At 41.4% G+C, this 25,128-nt stretch overlaps 1 protein-coding gene across 6 annotated transcripts in view; it reads left to right on the forward strand.

Moving 5' to 3' along the window:
* The window catches only part of NLK (nemo like kinase), a 188,186-nt gene that overhangs the window by 81,178 nt on the left and 81,880 nt on the right, over positions 1 to 25,128 (forward strand). For all 6 annotated transcript variants that reach the window (XR_519262.5, XM_089317474.1, XM_089317473.1 and 3 more), the window contains 2 exons: positions 7,853 to 7,982; positions 24,757 to 24,812. Coding sequence is in view for 5 of the 6 variants with exons in the window: in XM_089317472.1 (XP_089173598.1) it covers positions 7,853 to 7,982; positions 24,757 to 24,812 (186 nt within the window). In the remaining variant the exon portion in view is untranslated. The remainder of the gene's footprint in view (positions 1 to 7,852; positions 7,983 to 24,756; positions 24,813 to 25,128) is intronic.

Raw genomic sequence — 25,128 nt, forward strand, 5'->3', positions numbered from 1 at the left:
AAATGCAAGTGCATTTTTGTGTTAAATAGTCTTAATTTTAGTTACCCTTTGTGACCTCTTCTTGCCAAAGTTGTTAAAATATGAAGTGAAGATACAGTTGTGAATTATTTTCCTTTGTGACTTTACACAGAAGACTTTCATTGCATACTGGTTTGCATCTTCATGTAGTATTCATAGATCTGTTTCTAAGGTTTGTGGCCAGTGGGCCATGAAAACTTCAAGGCTTGGCAAACTGGGCTATATCATGTTAAACCTCTAGCGTAAGGAAATCCCCATGGAAAAGAGGGTGGCAGCTTTCTTGCAGGCAGGTTGGACTTCTCACAGAGAGATTTGACAATGACTGAGGAAGACTCTCTGTATCTCCCTAGCTTTTGCAGTCTAAAGAATAATCAAGTATTCCCTGAGCCACAGGAATGAACATAAATGATTTTCAGGTTGTTGTAACTTATCCTGTATTATTTGTAAAGAATTGAAAGAATCTTAAAAATAAGATCTTTTTATTTTTTAAAAAGATTTATTTATTTATTTATTTGAAATCAAAGTTACAGAGAGAGAACTTCCATCCTCTGATTCACTCTTGAGAGGCCAAAACGGCTAGGGCTGGACCAGGCTTAGGCCAGCGGCTCAGAGCTTCTTCCAGGCCTTCCACATGGCAAGGGCCCAAATACTTGGACCATCTCCCATTGCTTTTCTCAGACAATTAGCAGGGAGCTGGATCAAAAGTGGAGCAGCTGGAACCCGAACCAGCATCGCAGGTAGCTTTACCTGCTACACCACAACATCAGCCCCAAAAGAAGGTCTTACTGGTAATAAGTGTGACAGGATGATACTGGAGGCTCCCTCCTCCTTTGTAGCATGCCTGGGTGTCTCATTACAGATCAGAATGGCCTAGTGATGCTACCCAGAGTTAGAAGATGTGTAAGTTTATATTAAACACTAATTAAATATAATTGTTTTGTATCTTCTAATCAGTAATGTTAGGCAGATGTGAAAAAACAGAATAAACTATTTTGCTGCTTTGTTTTAGCTATTGTGTAAGGCTTTTTTCCTTATAAATTAACAAATTTGTATCATTTTTTCTATCTTTTTTAAAAAGATTTATTTATTTGAAAAGTAGAATTACAGAGAGAGGGAGAAACAGACAGATGTTCCATCTGTTAGTTCACTCCCCAAATGGCCCCAACATCAGGCTAGGCCAGGCCAAAACCAGGAGTCAGGAGTCTCTTGTGGGCCTCCCATATGGGTGGCAGGGGCCTTGAAGCTTGTGCCATTTTCCCTGCTTTCCCAGGTGCATTAGCAGTGAGCTGGATGGGAAGTGGAGCAGCCTGGACAGGAATCCACAGCCATTTGGGATGCTGGAGCTGCAGGTGGTAGCTTATCCTACTGTGCCACAGCACTGGCCCCATTATGTATATTAAAAAAAAAAAAAAAAAAAAAAAAAGGATCTCTTTTTTTTGCATATAGCTAATTCAACAAATGCCAAATTTGGATAGCCAAAAAGTTCAGCTATTGGAACAAGTTACCAAGATATGGAAGATGAGAATCCTTTTTTTCTTTTTAAGATTATTTATTTATTTATTTGAGAGATAGCGTTAACAGGCAGAGAGGTCTTCCATCCACTGGTTCACTCTCAAAATGGCCACAATGGCTGGAGCTGGGCTGATCCAAAGCCAGGAGCCAGGAGCTTCTTCCCGGTCTCCCATGCGGGTGGAAAGGCCCAAGCACTTAGGCAATCTTCCACTGCTTTCTCAGGCCATAAGCAAGATCTAATCCAAGAGCTGGACCAGAAGAGGAACACCCAGGACACCAACCCACACCCAAATGGGATGCTGGTGCCACAGGTGGAGGCTTAGCCTACTATATCACAGCACCAACCAATAATCTTTTTTTATTATGTGTTTTGGATGAAGGCAAGAAGACCTAGAAGTATTCTTCAAAAAAAGGTACATTATAAATAGGTAATGTAGATTATGGCAGAGTACACACAAACTATAGCCCATTAAAATTCTGGTTAGGAAGAGCATAGGCATAAAAATAAATTCCTTATTCCTTAACTTATTCCACAAATTTCTCATGTGTCCTTGAACATGTAACAAGGACTAAGGTATAAACAGGATACATTTCCTAGTCTTGTTTGTTGTCAGAAACTGCCTCATAGCTTGTTCTTTTCTCAAGCAGACTTACTCTTACTCTAAATACAAGTAAAAATAACTTATAAGGACATGAACTTAAAAATGAAAGTGAAGGCAATAATGTAAATAGAATCTAGTTAGGAGGTTTTATTACTGAGATATATACAGTTTGGTACACTCAACATAGTAAATGTATGGATAGCAAAAGTAGAAGATTGCTGATTACAACTTTAAGCGAATAAAATTATAAGAATCTTGTTTTCTTAATACAAGTTTAAGTGTTTTTGTATTATAAATCTATTTGCATTGGATAGCTAGAACATATCAGAAACGTCAAGCTAAAAATATGTAGGGGAGAGATTATAAACATGAAAATGAATGAGAGAGGACTGGCATTGTGGCGCAATGGGTTAAGCTGCCGCCTACAATGCCAGCATACCATATGGGCACCAGTTTGAGTCCTGGCTGCTCCACTTCCAATCCAGCTCCCTGCTAATGTGCTTGGGAAAGCAGCAGAGGATGGCTGAAGTGCTTGTGCCCCTGCACCCACGTGAGAGATCTGGAAGAACCTCCTGGTTCCTGGCTTTGGCCTGCCATTTGGGGACTGAACTAACGGATGAAAGATCTCTCTCTTCTCTGCCTCTCTCTGTATATCTCTGCCTTTCAAGTAAACAAATAAATAAATATTAAAGGGGGGGGGGAGAAAATAAAGAAAATGAGGAATTTATTTTTTGAGATTGTTCCTAACTAGTTTAAAGATTTGTTTTTTTATTTATGGAAGGCAGAGTTACAGAGAGGCAGAGGCAGAGGCAGAGGCAGAGAGAGAGGTCTTCCATCCACTGGTTCATTCCCCAGATGGCTGCAATGGCCAGAGCTGCGCCGATCTGAAGCCAGGAGCTTCTTCCAGGTCTCCCACATGGATGCGGGGGCCCAAACACTTGGGACATCTTCGACTGCTTCCCCAGGCCATAGCAGAGAGCTGGATCGGAAGTGGAGCAGCCAAGACTTGAACTGGAGCCCACAGAGGATGCCAGCACTTTAGGCGTTTACCCGCTATTCCACAGCGCTGGCCCCTTAAAGATGTTTTAAGTAACATTTTCGTGCATGGAAAACTACCCCCAGTAATGAATTACACTTTTGTTTTATAACAGTTTTTCTGCTTGTCAGTAATTTAAACAGATTTGTGGTAATGGTCACAGTTTCCTGAGATTACACAGGGCCAGTGTTATGGCATAGCAGGTAAAGCCACTGCTTGTGACACCAGTGTCCTGAATGAGTGCCAGTTCATGTCCTGGCTGCTCCACTTCCTATCCAGCTCCTTGCTGCTGGCCCAGGAAAGGCAGCAGAGAATGACCCAAATGCTTAGGCCCCTGCCAACGTCCTGGCTCCTGGGTGCAACCTGGCCCAGTGCTGGCTGATGCTGCCATCTGTGGAGTGAACCGATGGATGGGAAGAACTCTTTCTGTCTCTCCCTGTCCCTCTTTAACTCTTTCAAATAAATAAATACATCTTAAAAAAAAAAAAAAAAGGAAAATAAAACTTCACCACAAAATTACCAAAACATTTAAATATTCCTGTTTTTGTAGTCTTGGCAAAATCTGTATCTCTCTAAAGAATGGTTTGAAAATTCTTCTGGCTTTTTAAACAACACTTGAGTTTGTGTTCTAAGTGCAGGGAAAATTGATGCACTCTGGGCAGATATAAGAAAGGGTTCTTTCTTACAACCCTTAAAATTTTATTTTTAACGTGATGTTTGAAGAATCAACTACTAACTGAAAAGTGTCAGTTAAAAGTAAAATTAAGGAGTGGGCATTTAACCTAGCGGTTCAGAGGCTCGCACACCATATCAAGGTTCCTGGGCTTGATGCTTGGCTCCAACTGCTGACTCCAGCTTCCTGCTCATATGGACCCTGGATAAAATGGAGCCCGTGATAATGGCTCAAGTTCTTTGATTTCTGCCAGCTGTGCAGGAGACTTGGATTGAATTTCAGCCTGGCTCAGCCTTGGACGTGGACATGTGGACATTTGGGCAGTGAACCAGTGGATAGGGGAGTTCTCTCTCTTTCTCAAATATATTTAAAACTTTTTTTATTGGAATAAAATAAACTTGAGAAGTGAACACCTGATGGTATAATTTGAGTACCTAAGAAGGTAATCAGAAGAAATGACAGATGCACAGTTTTATTTAAGGCATCTGGTATTTAACACGAAAAGAAACTGACCAGTAAGTGAATTGTAGGCCTAAGAATGGCAGCTCCTTCTTTTCTGAAATGAGGGAAATTGCACCATTATTTCTGTAGCTGGAGCTTCATTAGCAAGTGACTGTGGGAATGAACAGGGTATTGCAACAGTAGAGAAACTAAGCATGGTGAGCCTTTGAATAACAAAGAAAATAAAAGAATTCCAGAATAACACATAAACATACCTTTATCTGTTTTCTGTTGTACTTTTTGTGCTAAACTAAAACATCTGCTACCTTAAGAGAGAACAAACTCAACATGGCGTGAAATTACTGCACTGCCATTCACATTCATTAGAGTTATATTGTTACCAGCCACAGGCATGACTGACTTTTGCATGAATAATAAAATAAGGTGGTGCTTTGTGAATTTTAACTTAAAATGTTACAAGACAGAGTAATAACCTTGAGCCTGTGTCAAGTATTTTCAGGAGTGAGTTTATCTTCGAGCAGCTTTCCTCACCATAATAGGGTGTCCAGTAAGAATAAGTCAGAAGTTGGGAGAAATATTACTGTGTGAGACCTTTGGAAAGAGTATTATATTAATTTCATTGTTTGTGCCAGGCTAACTGAAAATATTAAAATTATTAAACCGCCATTTTGGGGCTGGTGTCATGGTGTAACAGGTTGAGCTGTCGCCTGCAATGCCAGTATCCCATGTGGGCACCAGTTCAAGTCCCGACTGCTGTGCTTCTGTTCCAGCTCCCTGCTAAAAGCCTCGGAAAAGCAGCAGAGGATGGCCCAAGTCCTTGGGAGACCCAGTTGAAGCTCCTGGTTCCTGGCTTTGGCCTAGCTCAGCCCTGGCCTTTGTGGCCATTTGGGAAGTAAAACAGCAGATGGAGGAAGAGCTCTCGCTCTCTCTCTCTCTCGCTCTCTTTCTCTCTCTAATGCTGCCTTGAAAATAAATAAATCATTAAAAAGAAAAAAGTGCCATTCGACAGCTGTCATTAATGGTCATTTCAGGGGTGAGTGTTGTACAGTGGAGTAAGCTTAGATTGCCCGCATCCCGTGTCTGAGTGCCTGTCAAGTGCTGGCTCCTCTGCCTCTGATCCAGCTTTCTGCTAATGCATCCTGAGAAGCAACAGATTATGCTCAAGTACTTGGACCCCTACCATGCATGTGGGAGACCTGGATGGAGTTCTGGAACCCTGGCTATGGCCTGGCCCAATCTTAGCTATTGTGGACATTTGGGTATTGAACCAATGGATGGAAGATCTGTGTCTCTCTCAGTCTGTCTCCTCTCTCTTTCCCTCTGTTTCTCTGACTTTTGAGTAGATGAAAATAACAATAACTTATTTAATAAGTGTTTAAAAATAACAGTTGATTCAGGCAAGAAAACCATCAGTAGTTGGTGAAAGTAGTGAGTCAAAGTTTGATAAGGAATAGGATATTTCCATAAGGGGAAAAATGGTAGCTTTACAGTGGAGAAGCCTAAAGTTACCACTGGTAAGGGGATATAGTGACATCATGTGCCTGCTAATATGATGCATTATTTCTGTTATTCCTGTGAAAAAACACCAGGAAAATCCAAACTGAGGATCAGTCTCTGAAGTATTGGCCTGTACTCTTCAAAATGGCAGTGCCTTGAAAGATAGGCTAAATAGTTGTTTTACATTAAAGACTACAGAGGCATGATGATTACAATGTATGATTTAGATTTTTTCCTTCTTCATAATTCTTTACCATTTTCCTCTTCTAAGGGGAAGATCAATTTTAAAGAAAAGTCTGTAGCACAGCGGGTAAAGCTGCTGCCTGCAGTGCCGGCATCCCATGTGGGTGCCAGTTCAAGCCCCAGCTGCTCCCCTTCCAATCCAGCTTTCTGCTATGGCCTGAGAGAGCAGTAGAAGATGGGCCAAGTCATTGAGCCCCTGCATCCATGCAAGAGATCCAGAGGAAGCTCCTGGCTCCTGTCTTTGGATCAGCACAGCTCCAGCTCTTGCGGCCAACTGGGGAATGAACCAGCAGATGCAAGACCTTTCTTTCTCTCTCACTCTTTCAAATAAATAAATAAATCTTCTTTTTTTGAAGTGATAATACTTAATTATCAAGTGATAGTACTTAATTTTTTTACTCAGTTTTCAATCACTGAAAGAAAGTAACCTTCATGTTGTTTAAAAATACTGAAATACATCATTTGTGAGTTTCATTAGTACTTAAGAAGTAGTGATCACCATGATGAATTCATCAAGAAGCTTAGTATGGTTTCTAGACAGGTAGATAAATAATGGGAATACTTCATATTTAGGAAGGCACTTTGGTGGTTGAGTTTCTTGTGGACAAGATGAAGAAATTGAATGATTATAATTAATTGAATGAGTAATTAACTGAATAACCATATCCAAGATTAATGATTAAATGTCAGTCTCGTAGATGGTTTCTAGTGTTATTACAGAGATCTAGTCTCAGTCCTCTTCTAAACTTCAGTAACTTGTATGAAAGCATTGATGACACATGAATCAAATTTTAAATGACATGAGCCTGGAAGAGATACCCAAAGCACTGGATGATCAGGAACAGGAACTGAAAGATAATAGTAGCCGAGAATGATGTGCAGAAATCTGGCTAAATAAATTTGATGGGAATAAATTCTAGAACAACCAGTCATAGCATAATAGGTGGAAGAAGAAAAAAGAAAAAAAAAAAAACACCTCTAGGTTAATCCATGGAATGTAAATTTGCCCAGCATATTGATGTGTTTCTTTCAAATGTTTGATTTAATATTGATTGAGTTCAGTCAGAAACATGGAAACCAACTAGTACTTGAAACATAAGGAAATGTACTACAGGAAATTGCTTGTACTAATGGTTAGAATCCTGATAGAAACAAAGAAGACCTGAAACTTTTAAAGAGATAGTAATTACAGTAAACAGGTGCCACACCAGGATCTGGGAAACCAAAGCAAAAAGGTTATAAAAACTTAGGAGGTAGAGTGATCCCGAAGCTGGCACTCAGACTTCTGAGGAGGGACGTTGTTCAGCCGCTGATGGTACTAAAGTTCATATTATTGTAAGATGTTCGTTTAAGTAAGAAGCCTAAATATTTAAATTGGGTTTGATCCTCTTTCAATTTGAATATAGTTCTAAATAAAACATAAAAGTAATTTGACCTTGATTGTGTTAATATTCTGTGGTGCTTATTTATTGTCCCCACTTCTCATCTTTGAAGTGGCTTTACCACTAATACCCTTCCTACCTCAGGTGTATCAAATGACCACTTAGAATGGGGTTTTATAGAAATTTAGACAGGGATATTTTTTAAAAGCATGGCAGAAGAATTGAGTCCTTAAACTTGCTTTTTGATAACAGATATGTATTTTTTTCTTTCCTACTGACAGCTGAAGCATTTGTAAGTGGATTTAATATTGAATGCTTTAAGATAAAGATATTTGTCATCATAGAAAACATTGGAGAACAAGGTTTGGAATTGATTTCTGTGTCTTTCTTTTTTTCCCTTCCCCTTCCCCAAACATTGTTTCTTTAGGTCAGTAACAGATCCAAGAGATGGAAAGAGAGTAGCACTCAAGAAGATGCCCAACGTCTTCCAGAATCTGGTCTCTTGCAAAAGAGTCTTCCGGGAATTGAAGATGTTGTGTTTTTTTAAACATGATAATGTAAGTGTAATTGTTGTTTGGGGGAAAATATTTCCTAAACCTAATACATTGAATTAGCAAAGAGAAAAAAAAAAGTTAAAAAGGGAACACGAAAGTAAAATGTGGAAATCAGCTGCAGTCTTTTTCCAAACTAAATGAAAAGCAGTAAGCCCACCAATGAGGTTATATAGAAGAGGCTTTCAACACACACCTTTTTCACAAGGACACACACATCGTTTTTAAAGTTGTGTTCTCTCAGTATTTTGCTTTCCTTTTACATATATTCTCTTTATGTCTCTGTAGCTATCCTGTTTTCAATACCAAGATCATTCATTGGATTTCTTTTCTTTTTTCTTTCTTTTTTTTTAGGATTTATTTTATTTATCTGAAGGAGAGGGTTACAGATAGAGACAGAGAGAGAGAGGTTTTCCATCTACTGGTTCACTCCCCACATGGCCACAACAACCAGAGCTGAGCTAATCCAAAGCCAGGAGCCAGGAGCTTCTGAGTTTCCCATGTGGGTGTAGGGGCCCAAACACTTGGGCCATCTTCCACTGCTTTCCCAGGCCATAGCAGAGAGCTGACTTGGAAGTGGAACAGCCAGGACTCGAACTGACACCCTTATGGGAGGCTAGCACTGCTGGCTGGGGCTTTAACCTGCTGTACCACAGCACCAGCCCCCACCATTGGTTTTCAACCTTGGTGATATACTATAATCACCTGGGGAGCCTGTTTTATCAAAATTTTATTTGGAGATTTGAAAATTAAACCATGAATTGTGTGACTTGCACAAGGCCTAACCTTCAAATTAGGAAATATTGAACCCAGTTCAGATTAGCTGTTGAATTGACGAGCATGCCCCTCATTTGTCAATCTGAATGTCTAAATTCTAAGATACAAACTATTAAATATGTTAGTTTTTTTAAAAAAAAAAAGATTTATTTATTGGAAAGGCAGAGTTAGAGGCAGAGAGAGAGAGAGGTCTTCCATCCTCTGGTTCACTCCTCAAATGACCACAATGGCTGGAGCTGGTCCAGTCTGAAGCCAGGAGCTGAGGCTTCTTCCAGGTCTCCCACATGGATGCAGGAGCCCAAGGACTTGGGCCATCTTCCACTGTTTTCCCAGGCATATTAGCAGGGAGCTGGATCGGAAGTAGAGCAGCTGGGACATAAACCAGTGCCCATATGGGATGCTGGCACTGCAGGCAGCGGCTTTACCCACTATGTCACAGCGCTGTCCCCTATTAAATATGTTTAAATGCATAGAAAAGAAAAGAAACATATATTTGTAGGCAAAATTGGTTTGGAAGAGACCACAACCAAGTTTCTTATTGAGGGGCTTGGAAACCTGAGACAAATATGACTTTTTCTATGATTGAGTAATAAGCAAATTTAAGTGGATTCTAAGATTCATTGATTGACAGATAAGGATTAATTGTTGCAAAGCAAATGTTGATATTAGCTGAGGAATAATAATATTTAACACAAAAATAAAGTGTAGTATGTTGTGAATGATGTCAGTGGAAATAATTGGTTCCTAACTTTAAGTATTTTATTTTTATCCTATAATAATCAGAGCTTAAGTTTAGAGGTGTGAGAAACAATTTCCCCTATAAAAAATGACAACCCTAAGGTAGCAGATTAGCTTATTTAAGACCAGATTTATAGATGTGAAGACTTGGGAGCACATGGATTCATTCTGCCTTTTGAGAGAGCTTCTCAGCTAATCCTGAATAAAAAGTCTGACTTGTGAAAAATTTACCTGGGGAATTATAGGCATTGGACTCTTCTCAGTGTCATCTGGAAAAAAAACTGCCTCAAGTTCTTCATATAGTTATTAATCTGTGGTATTTTAATTGCTGTTATAAAAGCTATCATAATGATTTCTTATGAGTGTGGGTGCTTATTTGCTCAGAAATATTTAGAACTTTGACCAAAGTTTGAGTGTAAAATTTTCCAAAGTTTGAGTATTTGGTAAAACTAGGAGTATCAGATTTATTATAGATTCACCTGAAGCTCCTTTGACATGTTCCATTTTATTGATTACCCTTCTTCAATACCTGTACCTTAGTTTTTTTTTTAAAAAGGATTTATTTTATTTATTTGAAAGAGAGACAGAGAAATACATCTTCATCCTCTGGTTCACTCCCCAAATGGCCGCAGTGGTCAGGGCTGGGCCAGGCTGAAGCCAGGTGCCTGGAAATCCAATAGGGTCTCCAACATAGGTGGCAAGGATCCAGGTATTTGGACCATTATCCACTGCTTTCCCAGGCATCTTAGTGGGGGGCTGGATTGGAAGCAGAGCAGCTGGAGCTCCAACAAGCACTCTGATATGTGATGCCAGCATAGTAGGTCACAGCTTAACCTGCTATGCCACAGTGTTGGCCCCTACGTAAAATTTTTTTAAAAGGGTATTGCTGGGGCCGGCTCTGTAATGCAGTATGTTAACGCGCTGGCCTGAAATGCTGCCATCCCATATGGGCACCGGTTCGAGACCCAGCTGTTCCACTTCTGATCCAGCTCTCTGCTATGGTCTGGGAAAGCAGTAGAAGATGGCCCAAGTCCTTGGGCCCCTGCACGTGTGTGGGAGACCAGGAGGAAGTTCCTGGCTCCTGGCTTCGGATCTGTGAAGCTCCGGCTGTTGCAGGCAATTGGGAAGTGAACCATTGGATGGAAGACCACTCTCTCTCTGCCTCTCCCCTCTCTGTGTAAATCTGACTTTCAAATAAAATAAATAAATCTTTAAAACATAAAACTTAAAAAAAGGATATTGCTGTGTTTTAGTCCATTTAAATTGCATTTGTTTTAATAATTTTCAAAATACTAACCAAGTTGCTGTTTTATGACTGGTTCCTCATATTTTTGGATACATAATTTAGAATGATATCTAGTACTTATAGTCACTTATTTCTTGATTTTGCCTTTTTTATAAAAAAGTTATTTGTTTATTTATTTGAAAGGCAGAATGACAGAGGAGGAGACAGAGAGTAGAAGAGATCTCCCATCTGCTGGCGCTGGTTCACTCCCCAAATGGCCCAATGACCAGGGTTTGGCCAGTTCAAACCCAGAAGCCAGGAATTCTATCTGGGTCTTGCACGTGGATGGGAGAGGCCCAAGCAGTTGGGTCATCTTTTGCTGCTTTCCCAGGCACATTACCTGGATTGGAAGTGGAATAACTAGGACTCAAACTGGCGCTCATGTAGGATGCTGGCATTGAGTGTAGCAGCTTAACCTGCTGTGCCACAGCACCAGCTCCCTCTGGATTTTGCCATAGTACCACCCCAGCATCAAAGAACACAAACCTTATGTACATTTTCAAAGATTCAAAGATATCTATGGTGAGTTACAAAGACAGTGTCAGAGTGAGTAGTATAAAAACAAACTGGGACCAGCGTTGTGAATGGGTAGTCTTCTCCCAGGTCTCCCACGTGAGTGCAGGGGCCCAACCACTTGGACCATCTTCCACTGCTTTCCCAGGCACACCAGCAGGGAACTGGATTGTAAGTAGAGCAGCTGGGACTCAGACCAGCGCCCATATGTAATACTGGTATTGCGGGCGGCGGCTTTACCTATTATGCAACAGTGCCAGCCTCCAGGTTGCTCCACTTCTGATCCAGCTCCCTGATAAATGGCCTGGGAAAGGCAGCTTGGGACCCTGCCAACCGCATGGGAGATCTAGAAGAAGCTCTGGCTCCTGGATCAGGCCTGGCCCAGCGCTGGGCTGTAGCCACTAGCTGGGGAGTGAACCAGCAGATGGAAGGTCTCTCTTTCTCGCTCTCTCTGTGTAACTCTGACTTTCTTTCTTTCTTTCTTTTTTTTTTTTTAAAGACAGAGTTACAGAGAGAGGTAGAGATAGAGAGAGGTCTTCCATCTGCTGGTTCACTCCCCAGATGGCCACAATGGCCAGTGCTCCGCTGATCCGAAGCCAGGATCATGGGTGCAGGGGCCCAAGGACCTGGGCCATCCTCCACTGCTATTCCAGGCCATAGCAGAGAGCTGGATCAGAAGAGGAGCAGCCAGGACTAGAACCGGCACCCATATGGGATGCTGGTGCCGCAGGCCAGCGCATTAACCAGCTGCACCACAGCGCCGGCCCCAACTCTGACTTTCAAACAAGTAAATAAATATTTTTTAAAAACTGAATTTTTGAGTATCGCATCCATTAAAACACACAACTAATTATGATGTCGTTTATTAGAGCTGGGCTGTAGGGTCAGAATTTCTATACTATTCTATTCTATACTATACTATTCTACTATTTTCTAGTGGCATGTCTTGGGCCTTGACTTCTCCAAGCTCTGAATTTTATCATTTGCAAAGCAAAAATAACTGTATGTGCTTGTTGGAGAAATTAAACTAGGGGTACCCATAATCCTGTATCTGAGTGTCTGGTTCGAAACTTAGTTCCTCTGATTCCAGTCTGGTTTCATGCTAATCCATACCCTGGGAGGCAGCAGATAATAGCTCAAATAACGGTCCCTTCCACCATGTGGGAAAACTGAACTGGGCTTCTGTCTTTACATGGCGCAGCCTTGGCTTTACAAGCATTTAGGAGTGGACCAGAAGGTAGAAGATTTTCTCTCTCTCTCACTCTCTCTCTGCCTTTCAAATAAAAAATATTTAAAAAATTTAAAAAGCACATGCAAACTACCACCATTTGGAGCTTCTAAGCTCCATCATAAAAACCATGCTTGGGGCAAGCATTGTGGCACAGTGGGTTAAGCCACCACTTGGGACACCCACATCCCTTATTTGAATGCTGATTTGAATCACCATTGCTCTGCTTCCAGTCCAGCTCTCAATGCACCTGGGAAGCAGCAGATGCTGCTTGAGTCCCTATCATCCAGATAGCCTCTGTGATGTCCATAGGGGTGTTCAAAAGTGAGGCAGATAGTCGAAGGTGAAAATGATGTGGTACCACTATTTTATACATGGTTAACTTCTGCTGTGATTGAGATCTCTGTGCTAAAGCATCTTGGGGCCAGCATACCTGGTATGTATGGAATGCCCATCTTAAAAAGCAACTGGCATTGATGTAGATAAGGCAACAAATTGTATCCTGTATAAAGAATGCAGTGCTAGTTCATGTGGGGGATACCTCACCTCCCTCAAAAATTTAAAGCAGTCTCCTTTTTTGAAGGGGGTAGACCAGATGTTTAACAGGTGTTACTGTGTGTCAGGAAGTAGGCTATATGCTTCATGTACATTAATATATTTACTTTTAAAATATTTATTTGTTTATTTGAAAGGCAGAGTTACAGAGAGAGAAGGAGAGACAGATTTCCATCTACTGGTTGACTCCCCAAATGGCTGCCATGACTGGGGTTGGGCCAAGCCAAAGGCCACAATGCCATCCTCCCCCTCCTCCCTTTTTTAAAAAGCACTTATTTCTTAAAAGTTGTGTTGGGTGGGCATTTGGCCTGGTGGTTAAGATGTAGGCAGCCACAGCTCAATAGGCTAATCCTCCGCCTGCGGCACTGGCACCCCGGGTTCTAGTCCTGGTCGGGGCACCGGATTCTGTCCCAGTTGCTCCTCTTCCTGTCCAGCTCTCTGCTGGGAGTGCAGTGGAGGATGGCCCAGGTCCTTGGGCCCTGCACCCGCATGGGAGACCAGGAGAAGCACCTGGCTCCTGGCTTTGGATCAGTGCGGTGCGCCAGTCGCAGCAGCCATTGCAGGGTGAACCAACGGAAAAAGGAAGACCTTTCTCTCTGTCTCTCCCTCACTGTCCACTCTGCCTGTTTAAAAAAAAGATGTAGGCAGCAGTTGACTGGCTCAAATACTTGGGTACTGCCTGCCCTAGTTCCTGGTGTTGCTGGACATTTGGGCATGAACCAAAACTCTGTCTGCCTCTCTCTCTCTCTCTCTCTCTCTCTCTCTCTCTCTGCTTCTCAAATGAATGAATAAAAAAATTTTTTTAAGTCTTGTCAGATAGGGCTTGTTAACTCTTTATAGAGGAGCAGCCAGAAGCTTAAAATTAAGTAACTTTGGGGCCAACGCTGTGGCATAGTGTGTAAAGCCGCCGCCTGCAGTGCAGGCATCCAGTGTGGGCGCTGGTTCGAGTCTCAGCTGCTCCACTTCCAATCCAGCTCTCTGCTGTAACCTGGGAAAGCACTAGAAAATGGCCCAAGTCCTTGGACCCTGCACCCTCATGGGCAACTCGGAGGAACCTCCTGGCTCCTGGCTTCGGATCAACACAGCTCCGGCCATTGTGGCCAATTAGGGAGTGAACCAGCAGATGGAAGACTTCTGTCTCTCTCTGCCTCTCCTTCTCTCTGTTTGTAACTCTGAATTTCAAATAAATAAATAAATCTTAAAAAAAAAAAGGAGTTACAAAGAGAGAGAAGGAGAAGCAAAAAGAGAGAGAGAGAGAGAGAGAGCGCGAAGCTCCAGGCTCCTGGCTTCGGATCGGCACAACTCTGTTGCAGCCAACTGGGGAGTGAACTAGTGGATGAAAGACATCTGTCTGTCTGTCTGTCTGTCTGTCTCTCTCTCTCTCTCTCTCTCTCTCTCTATATATATATATATATAATCTGCCTTTCCTTCTCTTTCTGTGTAACTCTGACTTTAAAGTAAATAAATAAATTTTTTTTTTTTTTTTTGACAGGCAGAGTGGACAGTGAGAGAGAGAGACAGAGAGAGAAAGGTCTTCCTTTGCCGTTGGATCACCCTCCAATGGCCGCCGCTGCAGCCGGCGCACCGCGCTGATCCGATGGCAGGAGCCAGGATCCAGGTGCTTTTCCTGGTCTCCCATGGGGTGCAGGGCCCAAGCACCTGGGCCATCCTCCACTGCACTCCCTGGCCACAGCAGAGAGCTGGCCTGGAAGAGGGGCAACCGGGACAGAATCCGGCGCCCCAACCGGGACTAGAACCCGGTGTGCCGGCGCCGCTAGGTGGAGGATTAGCCTATTGAGCCACGGCGCCGGTAGAATAAATAAATCTTTATCCACTATGCCACAGCACCAGCCCCTAAATGATATTTTTGTGATGTGATAAATGTGAGGACTGCCTGCATGGTTAAATGTTAATGCAGGACAGACTGTTGTGTGCATGGATGGCAAAGTGTATTTGGATCACCAGGGGGTCCTTAAAACCCAGATTAATGGATCTTAACCTCTGACCTACTAAATTGGAATCTTTTGGGTTAAGGTCCAGGTATTTGTAGTTTTTACAGCTTCTTAGTTTACTGGTGTTAGCCAGGTACCATATTAAGGAAAAGAGAAAAATTGTTATTGATTTAAACACTCAAAGATGCTTCAAACACAGAAAAGGTAAACCTTAAGATGAGCCTTTGGAAAATAAAATTTGACTGATCAGAGGGAGAAGAAAGGAATGTCATGATAAAAATGACATTCAGAAAGATTAACGTGGTCATTGTAGGAAGGTTAGATTTTAATTTGGGTGGCTTTTTATGTTTCAGAGAACAGCTACAAAGCCCTGGGAGGCTTTGGATTTTGTTTTGAAAGGATCCTTCAAAATCACTGTGTCATATTCATTATTTCATGAAATTTGACTGACTTTATATATACACACACAAGTATCTAAGTAGCTACTTTGCCATCTTAAAATTAGGTTCTCCTTGATGCAATAAGTCAGGGAAACAAATGGGTTTAACTTTCTAAAGATTTATGTTGTTTAGGCTTATCACTAGTTTCTAGAAAGAATCTGAGCTATCATAAAATCTAGCAGAATCTTTTCTCACCCACCTAGTGTCCATGTGCATGCACTTTCATCATTGTCAGATGATCAGCATGGAAAGCAATGACTGGGTTTTGTTTTTTTTTTAATCATGTAGTCCTTTCACAGTTTGATCAAAGTTATGATCTCTTTTGACAAAATGTACATAGCATTATATTTATGTCATATTAGGCTTTTGCTTGTTCTCTAGAGACCTTTTAGAGCCCCCTTAATGTCTGTTTTGATTTCTGCCAAAAGTCACTGTAATAGAAGTCTTGAGGTTTGTCTTGTATTTAGGCAATGGCAGTAAACGAGCAGTAGGAAGTCAGTGTATTTGAAGGAGTCCGTAAATGAATGAAAGTGACAGGAAAATATTAAGTGTCAGGATCCAGAATGATAGCCTCAGTGATCTCTGACTTTGGGTACTGTTTCCTAGTCTTAGCTTTGGAGTGCTCTACAGAGGAGTGGAATGAAGCAAAGAAGGACAATTTATTTACCTTTGTATAGTCTGACCCAATTCAAAAAGGGCTCTTGGGGTTCGTAAGTAGCATAGAGAATCATACCAAGATAGTACTAATCGGCTCTTTCTCTGAATGCAGACATGCTGTTCAGCTGTAGACATTAGTCATACTAACTGCTAAGTAATACTAACAGAAATACTTTGTGCTGTGTGAAAAAGCAACTGGTGCTGTAGAAGTAGGTTCCTTTTCAGTAGATTTAGTTTTGTTTGTTGTATGCCTAAAATTTATGGTGCTGGGCAAATTATTAATTCTTTTAAAATAATACAGCCTTCCAGGTTCGTGGACTGGAATATTCAATATGGTTAATATGTTTGTTTTCCCCAGTTGAACGGTATATTCAGTGTAGTCCCAATCAAAATCCCAGAAGGATTTTTTTTTTTTAAGATTTATTTATTTATTTGAAAAGGCAGAGTTACAGAGAGATTGAGGTCTTTCATCCACTGGTTCTCTCCCCAGTTGGCTGCAATGGCCAGAGCTGTGCAGATCTGAAGCCAGGAGTCAAGAGCTTCCTTTGGGTCTCCCACATGGGTGCAGGGGCCCAAGGACTTGCACCATCTTCTACTGTTTCCCAGGCCATAGCAGAGAACTGGATTGAAAGTGGAGCAGCTGGGACTCAAACTGGCCACTCATATGGGATGCCGGCACTACAGGCAGCGGCTTTACCTTCTTCACCACAGTGCCACCCCTGTTTGTTTCATAAGATTCACTCATTTATTTGAAAGGCAGAGTTAAAGAGAGGCAGAAGCAGAGAGAGAGAGAGAGAGGTCTTCCACTGCCCGTCCACTCCCCAAATGGCTGCAATGTCCAGAGCTGCACCAGTCTGAAGCCAGGAGCCTGGAGCCTCCCCTGGGTCTCCCACGTGGGTGCAGGGGCCCAAATACTCAGGACATTTCCACTGCTTTCCCAGGCCATAGCAGAGAGCTGGATCAGAAGTGGTGCAGCCAGGAATTGGACTAGCACCCATATGGGATACTGGTACTGTAGGTGGCGCTCCACCTGCTACACCATAGTGCCAGCCACAGGGTTTTGTATTTCTATATGTGTAGAAATTGCCAAGCTTCTAAAGTTTATGGAAATGCAAAAGCTGCGAAATAATCTTGAAGAAGCTGAGTAAAGTTAGATACTACTAGGTATTGAGACCGCTATCAAGTATTGAGATTCAGGTATTGAGCAGCATAAAGCATTGAGCACAATATATGGAGGCAGTACAGGGATAGACAAATAGATTTATTATAGAATAGAATAGGAAGTCTATAAACTGACATGCATATATATATTCACCTGATTTACTAAAGAGATGCCACTGCAATCCAGTGGGGAAATATAGCCATTTCAAGGAACAGTTCTTGTTATTTGATATCCATATTAAAGAAAGATAAACCTTAGGGGCTCGGAGGTGGGTTCAGTGTGTTAAAGCCGCAGCCTGCAGGGCCAGCATCCCCTGGGGACACTGGTTTGAGTTCTGGCTGATGCACTTCTGATCCAGCTCCCTGCTGATACGCTTGGGAAAGCAGAGGAGAAAGGCCCAAGTCCTTGGGCTCCTGCACCCACATGGGAGACCCAGGGAGGCTCCTGGTTCCTGACTTCAGACCAGCCCAGATGTGGCCATTTGAGGAGTGAAGGTGGAAGATCTTTGTCTCTCCCTCTGTAACTGTCAAATAAATAAATATAAATATTTTTTAAAAAGGATAAATCTTAGCCCCTACTGCCCACCGTATACATAAATTATTTCAAAATGGATCATAGAATGGTAAAATAGTAAAGCTTCTAGGCTAAAATATAGGGAAATCTCTCTTTGACTTTAGGTAAGCAAAGTTTTGTTGTTGTTGTTGTTGTTTTAAGGTTTATTTATTTATTTGAAAGAGTTACGGAGAGAGGGAGAGACAAAAATAGAGAGATCTTTCTTCTACTGGTTACTCCCCAGATGGCCACAACAGCCAGGGCTGGGCCAGACTGAAGTCAGGAGCTCCTTCCAGGTCTCCCATGGGTAGCAGGGTCAAACACATGGGCTGTCCTCCTCTGCTTTTCCCAAGCCATTAGCAAGGAGCTGGATTGGAAGTAGAGTAACAGGTACATGAACTGGTACCCATATGGGATGCCTATGTCCCAGGCAGCAGGCAGCAGGCAGCAGCTTTATCTGCTATGCCACAATGCCGGCCCACAAGATTAAGATTTCTTAATTGAAAGCAAAACGTTTAAAAATAAATAGCATTTTGAAGAAGACAAAAATAAATGTCTTACATGACATTTTCCAGATTATAAATTGTGTCTAAATATCATACATCATATAAACAGCATCTGTAAATCAAGATGTTTTACCAGTAAAAGAGATAATCAAGTATTTTACAAAAGAGAAGAACATGAATGTGTTCAAAGTTGTTAGTCATCAGAGAAAAATATAAAACTACACTAAAAATACCACTATACCCATCAGAATGGCTGAAATTAAAAATATTGATAGTTCATAAGTGTTGGCAAGGATGTAGATCAACTGAAACTGTTTTTTGGTGGGGAGGGTGTGTTCATTTTATTTTTATTTGAAACATAGAGTTAAATGGAGAGACACAGAGAGCTTCTGTCTGCTAGTTTACCCTCCCAAATGCCTACAATAGCCAGGGCTAGCACAGGCTAATGCTGGGAGCAAGGACATCCACAGGGGTCTCCCACAAGAGTGGTAGGAATCCAAGTACTCGGGCAGTCATCTGCTGTTTCCCAAGTGCATCGACAAGAAGCTGGATTGGAAGTAGAGGTGGAATTCAGATCCTAGGCACTTCCAGTATGTTATATAGGTGCCCTAAGCAAAGGCTTAGCCTGCTGCGCCACAATGTCACCCCTCAACTCAAACTCTTGTTCATTTCTAATAAGAGCATAAATTTGTAAAACCACTTAGGAAAACTGGCAGTTTCCACCAACACTAAATCCAATGGCTCGGCAGTTCTACTCATTGGTTTATACTAAAGAGAAATGAATATGGCACTGTGGGTTAAGTTGCCACCTGCGAAGCTGGCCCCTGACTCCCATGTGGGAGACCAGATTATAAATTCACTCCTGGCTTCAGCCTGGCCTAGCCCCAGCCATTTGGAGAGTGAACCAGAAGGTGGAAGAGCTTTCTGTCTCTCCCTCTTTCTCTGTAACTTTGCCTTTCAAATAAATGAATCTTAAAAAAAGAGAAATGAATACATATATCCACCAAAAAGTACATACAAGAATGTTCATAGCAGTTTTATTCCTGATAGCTAGAATTGGGAAACAACGCAAACATCTGCTAGTAGTAATGAGACAAGTACATTGTGGTATATGCCTTTCTGATGGTGGCATCCTATAGCTCAGTATAAAGGATGAGCCACGACTGATCCACACAGCAACATGGATGAATCTCACAAGTGTAACAGTAGATGAAAGAAGTCTTATACAGAAGACTTCATTCAGAAAAGATGCAATTTTTGTAACATTTAAGAACAGACAAAATTAATCTGTGGTACTATAGTGGGAATAATATAAGAAAGTTTTGGCTGAAAAGGGGCAGTGGAGCTCTCGGGTATTGAAAACGCTTAATTTCTTGATCTGGTGTTTACATGGACATGTGTGTGTAAAAATTCACCAGATTACATGCTTAGGATTTGTGTTCTATTTTACAATTTTATTTAAAAATAGTAATCTAAACTGTTCCCTGCCTTAAAGAACTTATTATCTATTGAGATTGTGATTGGGGGAAGGAGCTTCTTTGCTTAACATGATATTTAACTGGGTTCTTTGTAAATGTCTTATTGAGTTCTTGGCAGGATAGAAACTCAGTAAATGTTCTGTGAATGAACAGTTCAATTTCTTGTCTTTACATTTTGGATTCACATTGTTCACAGTAATTGGTTACTTTGTTGGGGTGACTGAAACTGAGCTATTTATCCATTATATAACCAGTTTAAGTGAAGCTCCTATCATGAAGGTTGAAATTGTAAAAAGTTAATAATGAACTTTTGTCCATTTCTTAAAAGATTTGAAAAATGTGCTGTTTGGTAATGACTGTCACCTAAGGGTGTAACTTTAATTCATTTTTTAATTCATCAAGTCTTTATCTTCTTTTTGTATTTGAGACCCTTTGAAGAGTTGATAATATTTTGAGATACTTGGAAACTTTACAAACCAAAGTCTTTTTTTAAATTATTTTTTTTTTATTTGACAGGTAGAGTTATAGACAGTGAGAAAGAGAGACCGAGAGAAAGGTATTCCTTCCGTTGGTTCACTCCCCAGATGGCCACTATGGCCGGCATGCTGCACCAATCCGAAGCCAGGAGCCAGGTGCTTCTTCCTGGTCTCCCATGCGGGTGCAGGGGCCCAAGCACTTGGGCCATCCTCTACTGCCCTCCCGGGCCACAGCAGAGAGCTGGACTGGAAGAGGAGCAACAGGGACTAGAACCTGGCACCTATATGGGATGCCGGTGCCGCAGGCAGAGGATTAACCAAGTGAGCCACTGTGCCAGCCCACAAACCAAAGTCTTTACAGGTGTCTTCTTTTTTACATCATGAGTCTAATTTCTCATACTTTTATTCCCTTAACTAACAGTAGGACTGTGGAGAAACTCTGTCTTTAAATGGAGAGTCAGGTGTGAAATGTGAAATTTGAAACAGCCCCTATTTCTTCTCAGTTACTCATTTACGTTTTTTCTGAGATTCCTGGATCATTTCTGCTATCTAAGTACTGTTTTCTACACCTAGAAACAGTAGAATGTCATCCTCTGATAAGCGTTTTAGAGTAGAAGAAGTACAAGGATAAAATAACAGGCATTTTTAAAATTCCAGACAGAGTTTAAAATATAATACCTTTGAAACTAACAGAGCTAAATGCTGTAGTGAAAGTGTCTAACCGTATTTTATAAGGCTTTTCTACAGAAAGCCTCATGAGATAGGGAGTAAGAAAGCCTCATTCTTCTCTATCAAGGTTTAAAATGTGTGGTTGTCACCTTCCTCTAGATAACCTCTAATTATAGAAAAGAGATTTGAAGTGTAAAATAGCTTTCTCTAATGGACACTGTCACTCATTACATTCTGTTTTCCCCAAGGCAGGATGTATGTTGTTCAGATACAGTATAGAGTCAAAAGATGTCAAGTAAAACACTAGTTTCCAACTGCCTTTCTCAAGTGTCAAATATTCATGTTAAAACATTTCTGTCGGGCCTGGCAATATGACGCAGGGGTAAAGCCACCGCCTGCAAAACCAGCATCCCATATGAGTACTAGTTGGAGTCCCAGCTGCTCCACTGCTGATCCAGCTCTCTGCTAATGTGCCTGGGAAAGCAGCAGAATATGGCCCAAGTGCCTAGGCCTCTGAACCCACACGGGAGATCCAGAAGATACTCCTGGCTTCAGCCTGACCCAGCTTCAGCCGTTGAGCCATATATCTTTAAAAAATTTTTTTCCTGTTAACTTGATGTGAGTTTATAACACTAATTATATAGTATTTAAATAGAAATGAAATAATTTCTTTCATATGATAAAATTTATTCTTTGAAGAAACTGGAAAAAGTTATTACTGTTTATACCAAAATTCTAAATGTAAACATTTTAATTCATAAAGGAAAAAAATAGATATTCCTTATTTAAACTGTCTTTTTGTTTGTTTGTTTGTTTTTGTTTTTTGACAGGCAGAGTGGATAGTGAGAGAGAGACAGCGAGAAAGGTCTTCCTTTTGCCGTTGGTTCACCCTCCAATGGCCGCCGCAGCCGGCGCGCTGCGGCCAGCGCACCGCGCTGATCCGAAGGCAGGAGCCAGGTGCTTCTCCTGGTCTCCCATGGGGTGCAGGGCCCAAGCGCTTGGGCCATCCTCCACTGCCTTCCCGGGCCACAGCAGAGAGCTGGCCTGGAAGAGGGGCAACCGGGACAGAATCCGGCGCCCCGACCGGGACTAGAACCCCGTGTGCCGGCGCCGCTAGGTGGAGGATTAGCCTATTGAGCCGCGGCGCCAGCCTAAACTGTTTTTTAAAACCTCTACATTTAACTGATTTTTGAAGTGAATGAAGGCTTTTTCACCAAAGGAAGTTTTAGTTTAATACAATAAATTCTAAGTTAAAATTTAAAGTGAACACTTGCCTAAAAAAAGAGGAACCATTAAGGTGGACAAGTAAGTTGCAAGAAGAAAAGGAAAGGAGGTGGAGGATAAATCTTCAGGTTAAAACTCAAAAGGCATAAATCAATCATAATAATACAGTAATGTTAAGTACTCCTGGTTTAGACTATAAACAGATTTTTTATTAAGAAAACTAAATATTAAAGAATTAGATCTGATAATTATATTTTTAAAAGCTGTTTAAAAATCTGTTATAGATACTGAAATAAAGCTGATATATACAACAACAGGTAGGTATTTAGCCTAGCAGTTAAGATACCTACGTTCCATGTTGAAGTGCCTGGGTTTGATGCTCAGGCCCACTCCTGACTCCAGCTTCCTGCTGCTTCAAACCCTGAGTGGTAGTGGTTATAACTCAGGTGATCAGATTCCTGCTATCCCTGGGGGAGACCTCAGTTGAGATCTTTGCTCCCAGTTTTTCTTTTCTTTCTTTCTTTCTTTCTTTCTTTTTTTTAAGATTTATCTATTTTATTTGAAAGGCAGAGTTAGAGAGAGGTAGAGGCAGAGAGGTCTTCCATCCGCTGGTTCACTCCCCAGTTGGCTGCAACAGCCAGAGCTCCAGCAATTTGAAACCAGGAGCCTAGCGCTTCTTCTGGGTCTCCCACGTGGGTACAGGGCCAAAGGACTTGGGCCATCTTCCATTTTTTCCCAGGCCATAGCAGAGAGCTGGATCAGAAATGGAGCAGCCAGGACTCGAACTAGCACCTGGGATGCCAGCACTGCAGGCGATGGCCTTACCTGCGCCAGCCCCTCCCAGTTTTTATAGGCATTTGGCAGTGAACCAGTGAATGGGAGTTCTCTTTCTGTCTGTGTTTCTGTGCCTCTCAAATAAGTAAGTAAATACACTAAAAAAATAAACAGGAAAAATTGTATGAGAAAGTAGAGGGTATAGATAAAAGAAGAATGCCCATGTGTGGATAATAAATGCCATGTATTGATGTATTCTTTATTTTTTTCTACTTTTATATATTTGAAATTCTCCAAAATTCCAAAATAAAAAAATGAAACTTAGCTAAAAATCACAAAGTTTGAACTTGTATCAAACAGCTTTTATTTAAAAAAAAAAAAAAAAGCTTTTATGCTGTTAGTTTCTTCCATGTTCTTTAAGTCTTGTATTTCTCATTAGCAAACTGGGTTCAAATTCATGGGTATGATGTCATAGATGAGGCTTAAAAGAACAGCTAGGCATTTGGTAAGGGGAATTTGGCCTATTTGTTATGTTGTGATGGTAGAAGTCACATTGGTAGTATGCTGTCTTTTTTAAAGAACTTGAAATTCAGATGCCTTGAAGTGTGTTTGCCCCACTCTAGTGACTTCTTATACTAGGAATAAAACCCAAAATACCTAACATGACTTGGAGGTTTTAGGTGATGTATCTCCTTTGTGATGTATCTCCACTTTGTACAGGTCTGTTTCCTCTCTGTGCACTATGCTCCCTGAGCACTGGCTTTTCTGCTCCTGCATTCTGCCTCAGTGTCTTTACATTGCCTGCTTACTGACTACTTCTACCCAGCTTTCCAGCTTTCAGATCCTAGTGTACCTCAGGAAACTGTTTCCTACCTAACACTCTACATTTTTCCTTCATGATAATAGATACCATTTTATATATTTGTGTAACTGTTTGTTTCGTGTTTATTTTTTCTCTAGTCATAAAAGCAGGATTAATTTCTCTTTCATTCATGAGTTTAATCTGCTGCTTCACACTAGTGCCTGGCAGTTAGGATGTTCATAGTAAACATGTGTTGAACAGAGGAATAAGGAAAGGAATGAGTGGTATACACAGCTCCCCATACTCTTAGAGCAACACTAACTTAAAAGCAGTTGTTTTCTTTTTATTTTTTTTCTTTTTATTTTTTTACAATACTCTCAACAGATTTTTTTTTTTTCTTTTTTTTGACAGGCAGAGTTAGACAGTGAGAGAGAGAGAGACAGAGAGAAAGGTCTTCCTTCCATTGGTTCACCCCCCAAATGGCTGCTACGGCCAGCGCGCTGCGCCGATCCGAAGCCAGGAGCCAGGTGCTTCCTCCTGGTCTCCCATGCGGGTGCAGGGCCCAAGCTCTTGGGCCATCTCCACTGCCTTCCCGGGCCACCGCAGAGAGCTGGACTGGAAGAGAAGCAACCGGGACAGAATCCAGTGCCCCAACCGGGACTAGAACCCGGGGTGCCAGTGCTGCAGGCAGAGGATCAGCCAAGTGAGCCACGGTGCCGACTTCTCAACAGATTTTGGTGGCATGTGGTGTAACCCAGTTGCCTCTCTTTCTGTAGTATGGGTAGAATTGTCTTTGAGGTAATAAGTTCAAAAATCTATCTTATTGTTTAGGACTGTGTTTCTTAACTGCTAAGTTCAGTTAATGTCAATTGGCAGTTGTGACAGCCTTAAGTCATTAAAGAGTTAATATTATATACTATTTATGTCAAATTTATCAAATTTTGTTTCCTTTTTAGTTCTCTAAATTTGGCTTTTTTTTTTCCTTTTCTCAGGTACTCTCTGCCCTTGACATACTCCAACCTCCACACATTGACTATTTTGAAGAAATGTATCCTAACCAGGGAATATGAAAGAAGGGGACAATTTATTATTATTAATTCATTTTAGCACCTTCTGGGGTTTATGCCTTGAAGTATATTAAATCTCATCCTTGCAGAAGTGGTTGAATACCTGGAACCAGGTAATTTTGAAATCCCAAGTATCTGGCAGAGCTCAGTATTGTCAACATGTCCTGGTAGGTGATGCATAGAACAGGACATCTGAAAAGATACTTAATCCCTACACAGCTTTATGAGAATCATTATTACCATACCTACTTCGCAGGTGAAACCAGTAAGGCAGCCATGTTGTGGTGGAATCCAATA

This window comes from Oryctolagus cuniculus, chromosome 17, assembly GCF_051225735.1.
Source record: "Oryctolagus cuniculus isolate XC-2025 breed Fujian yellow rabbit chromosome 17, ASM5122573v1, whole genome shotgun sequence".
In the NCBI taxonomy this organism is placed as follows: Eukaryota; Metazoa; Chordata; class Mammalia; order Lagomorpha; family Leporidae; genus Oryctolagus; species Oryctolagus cuniculus.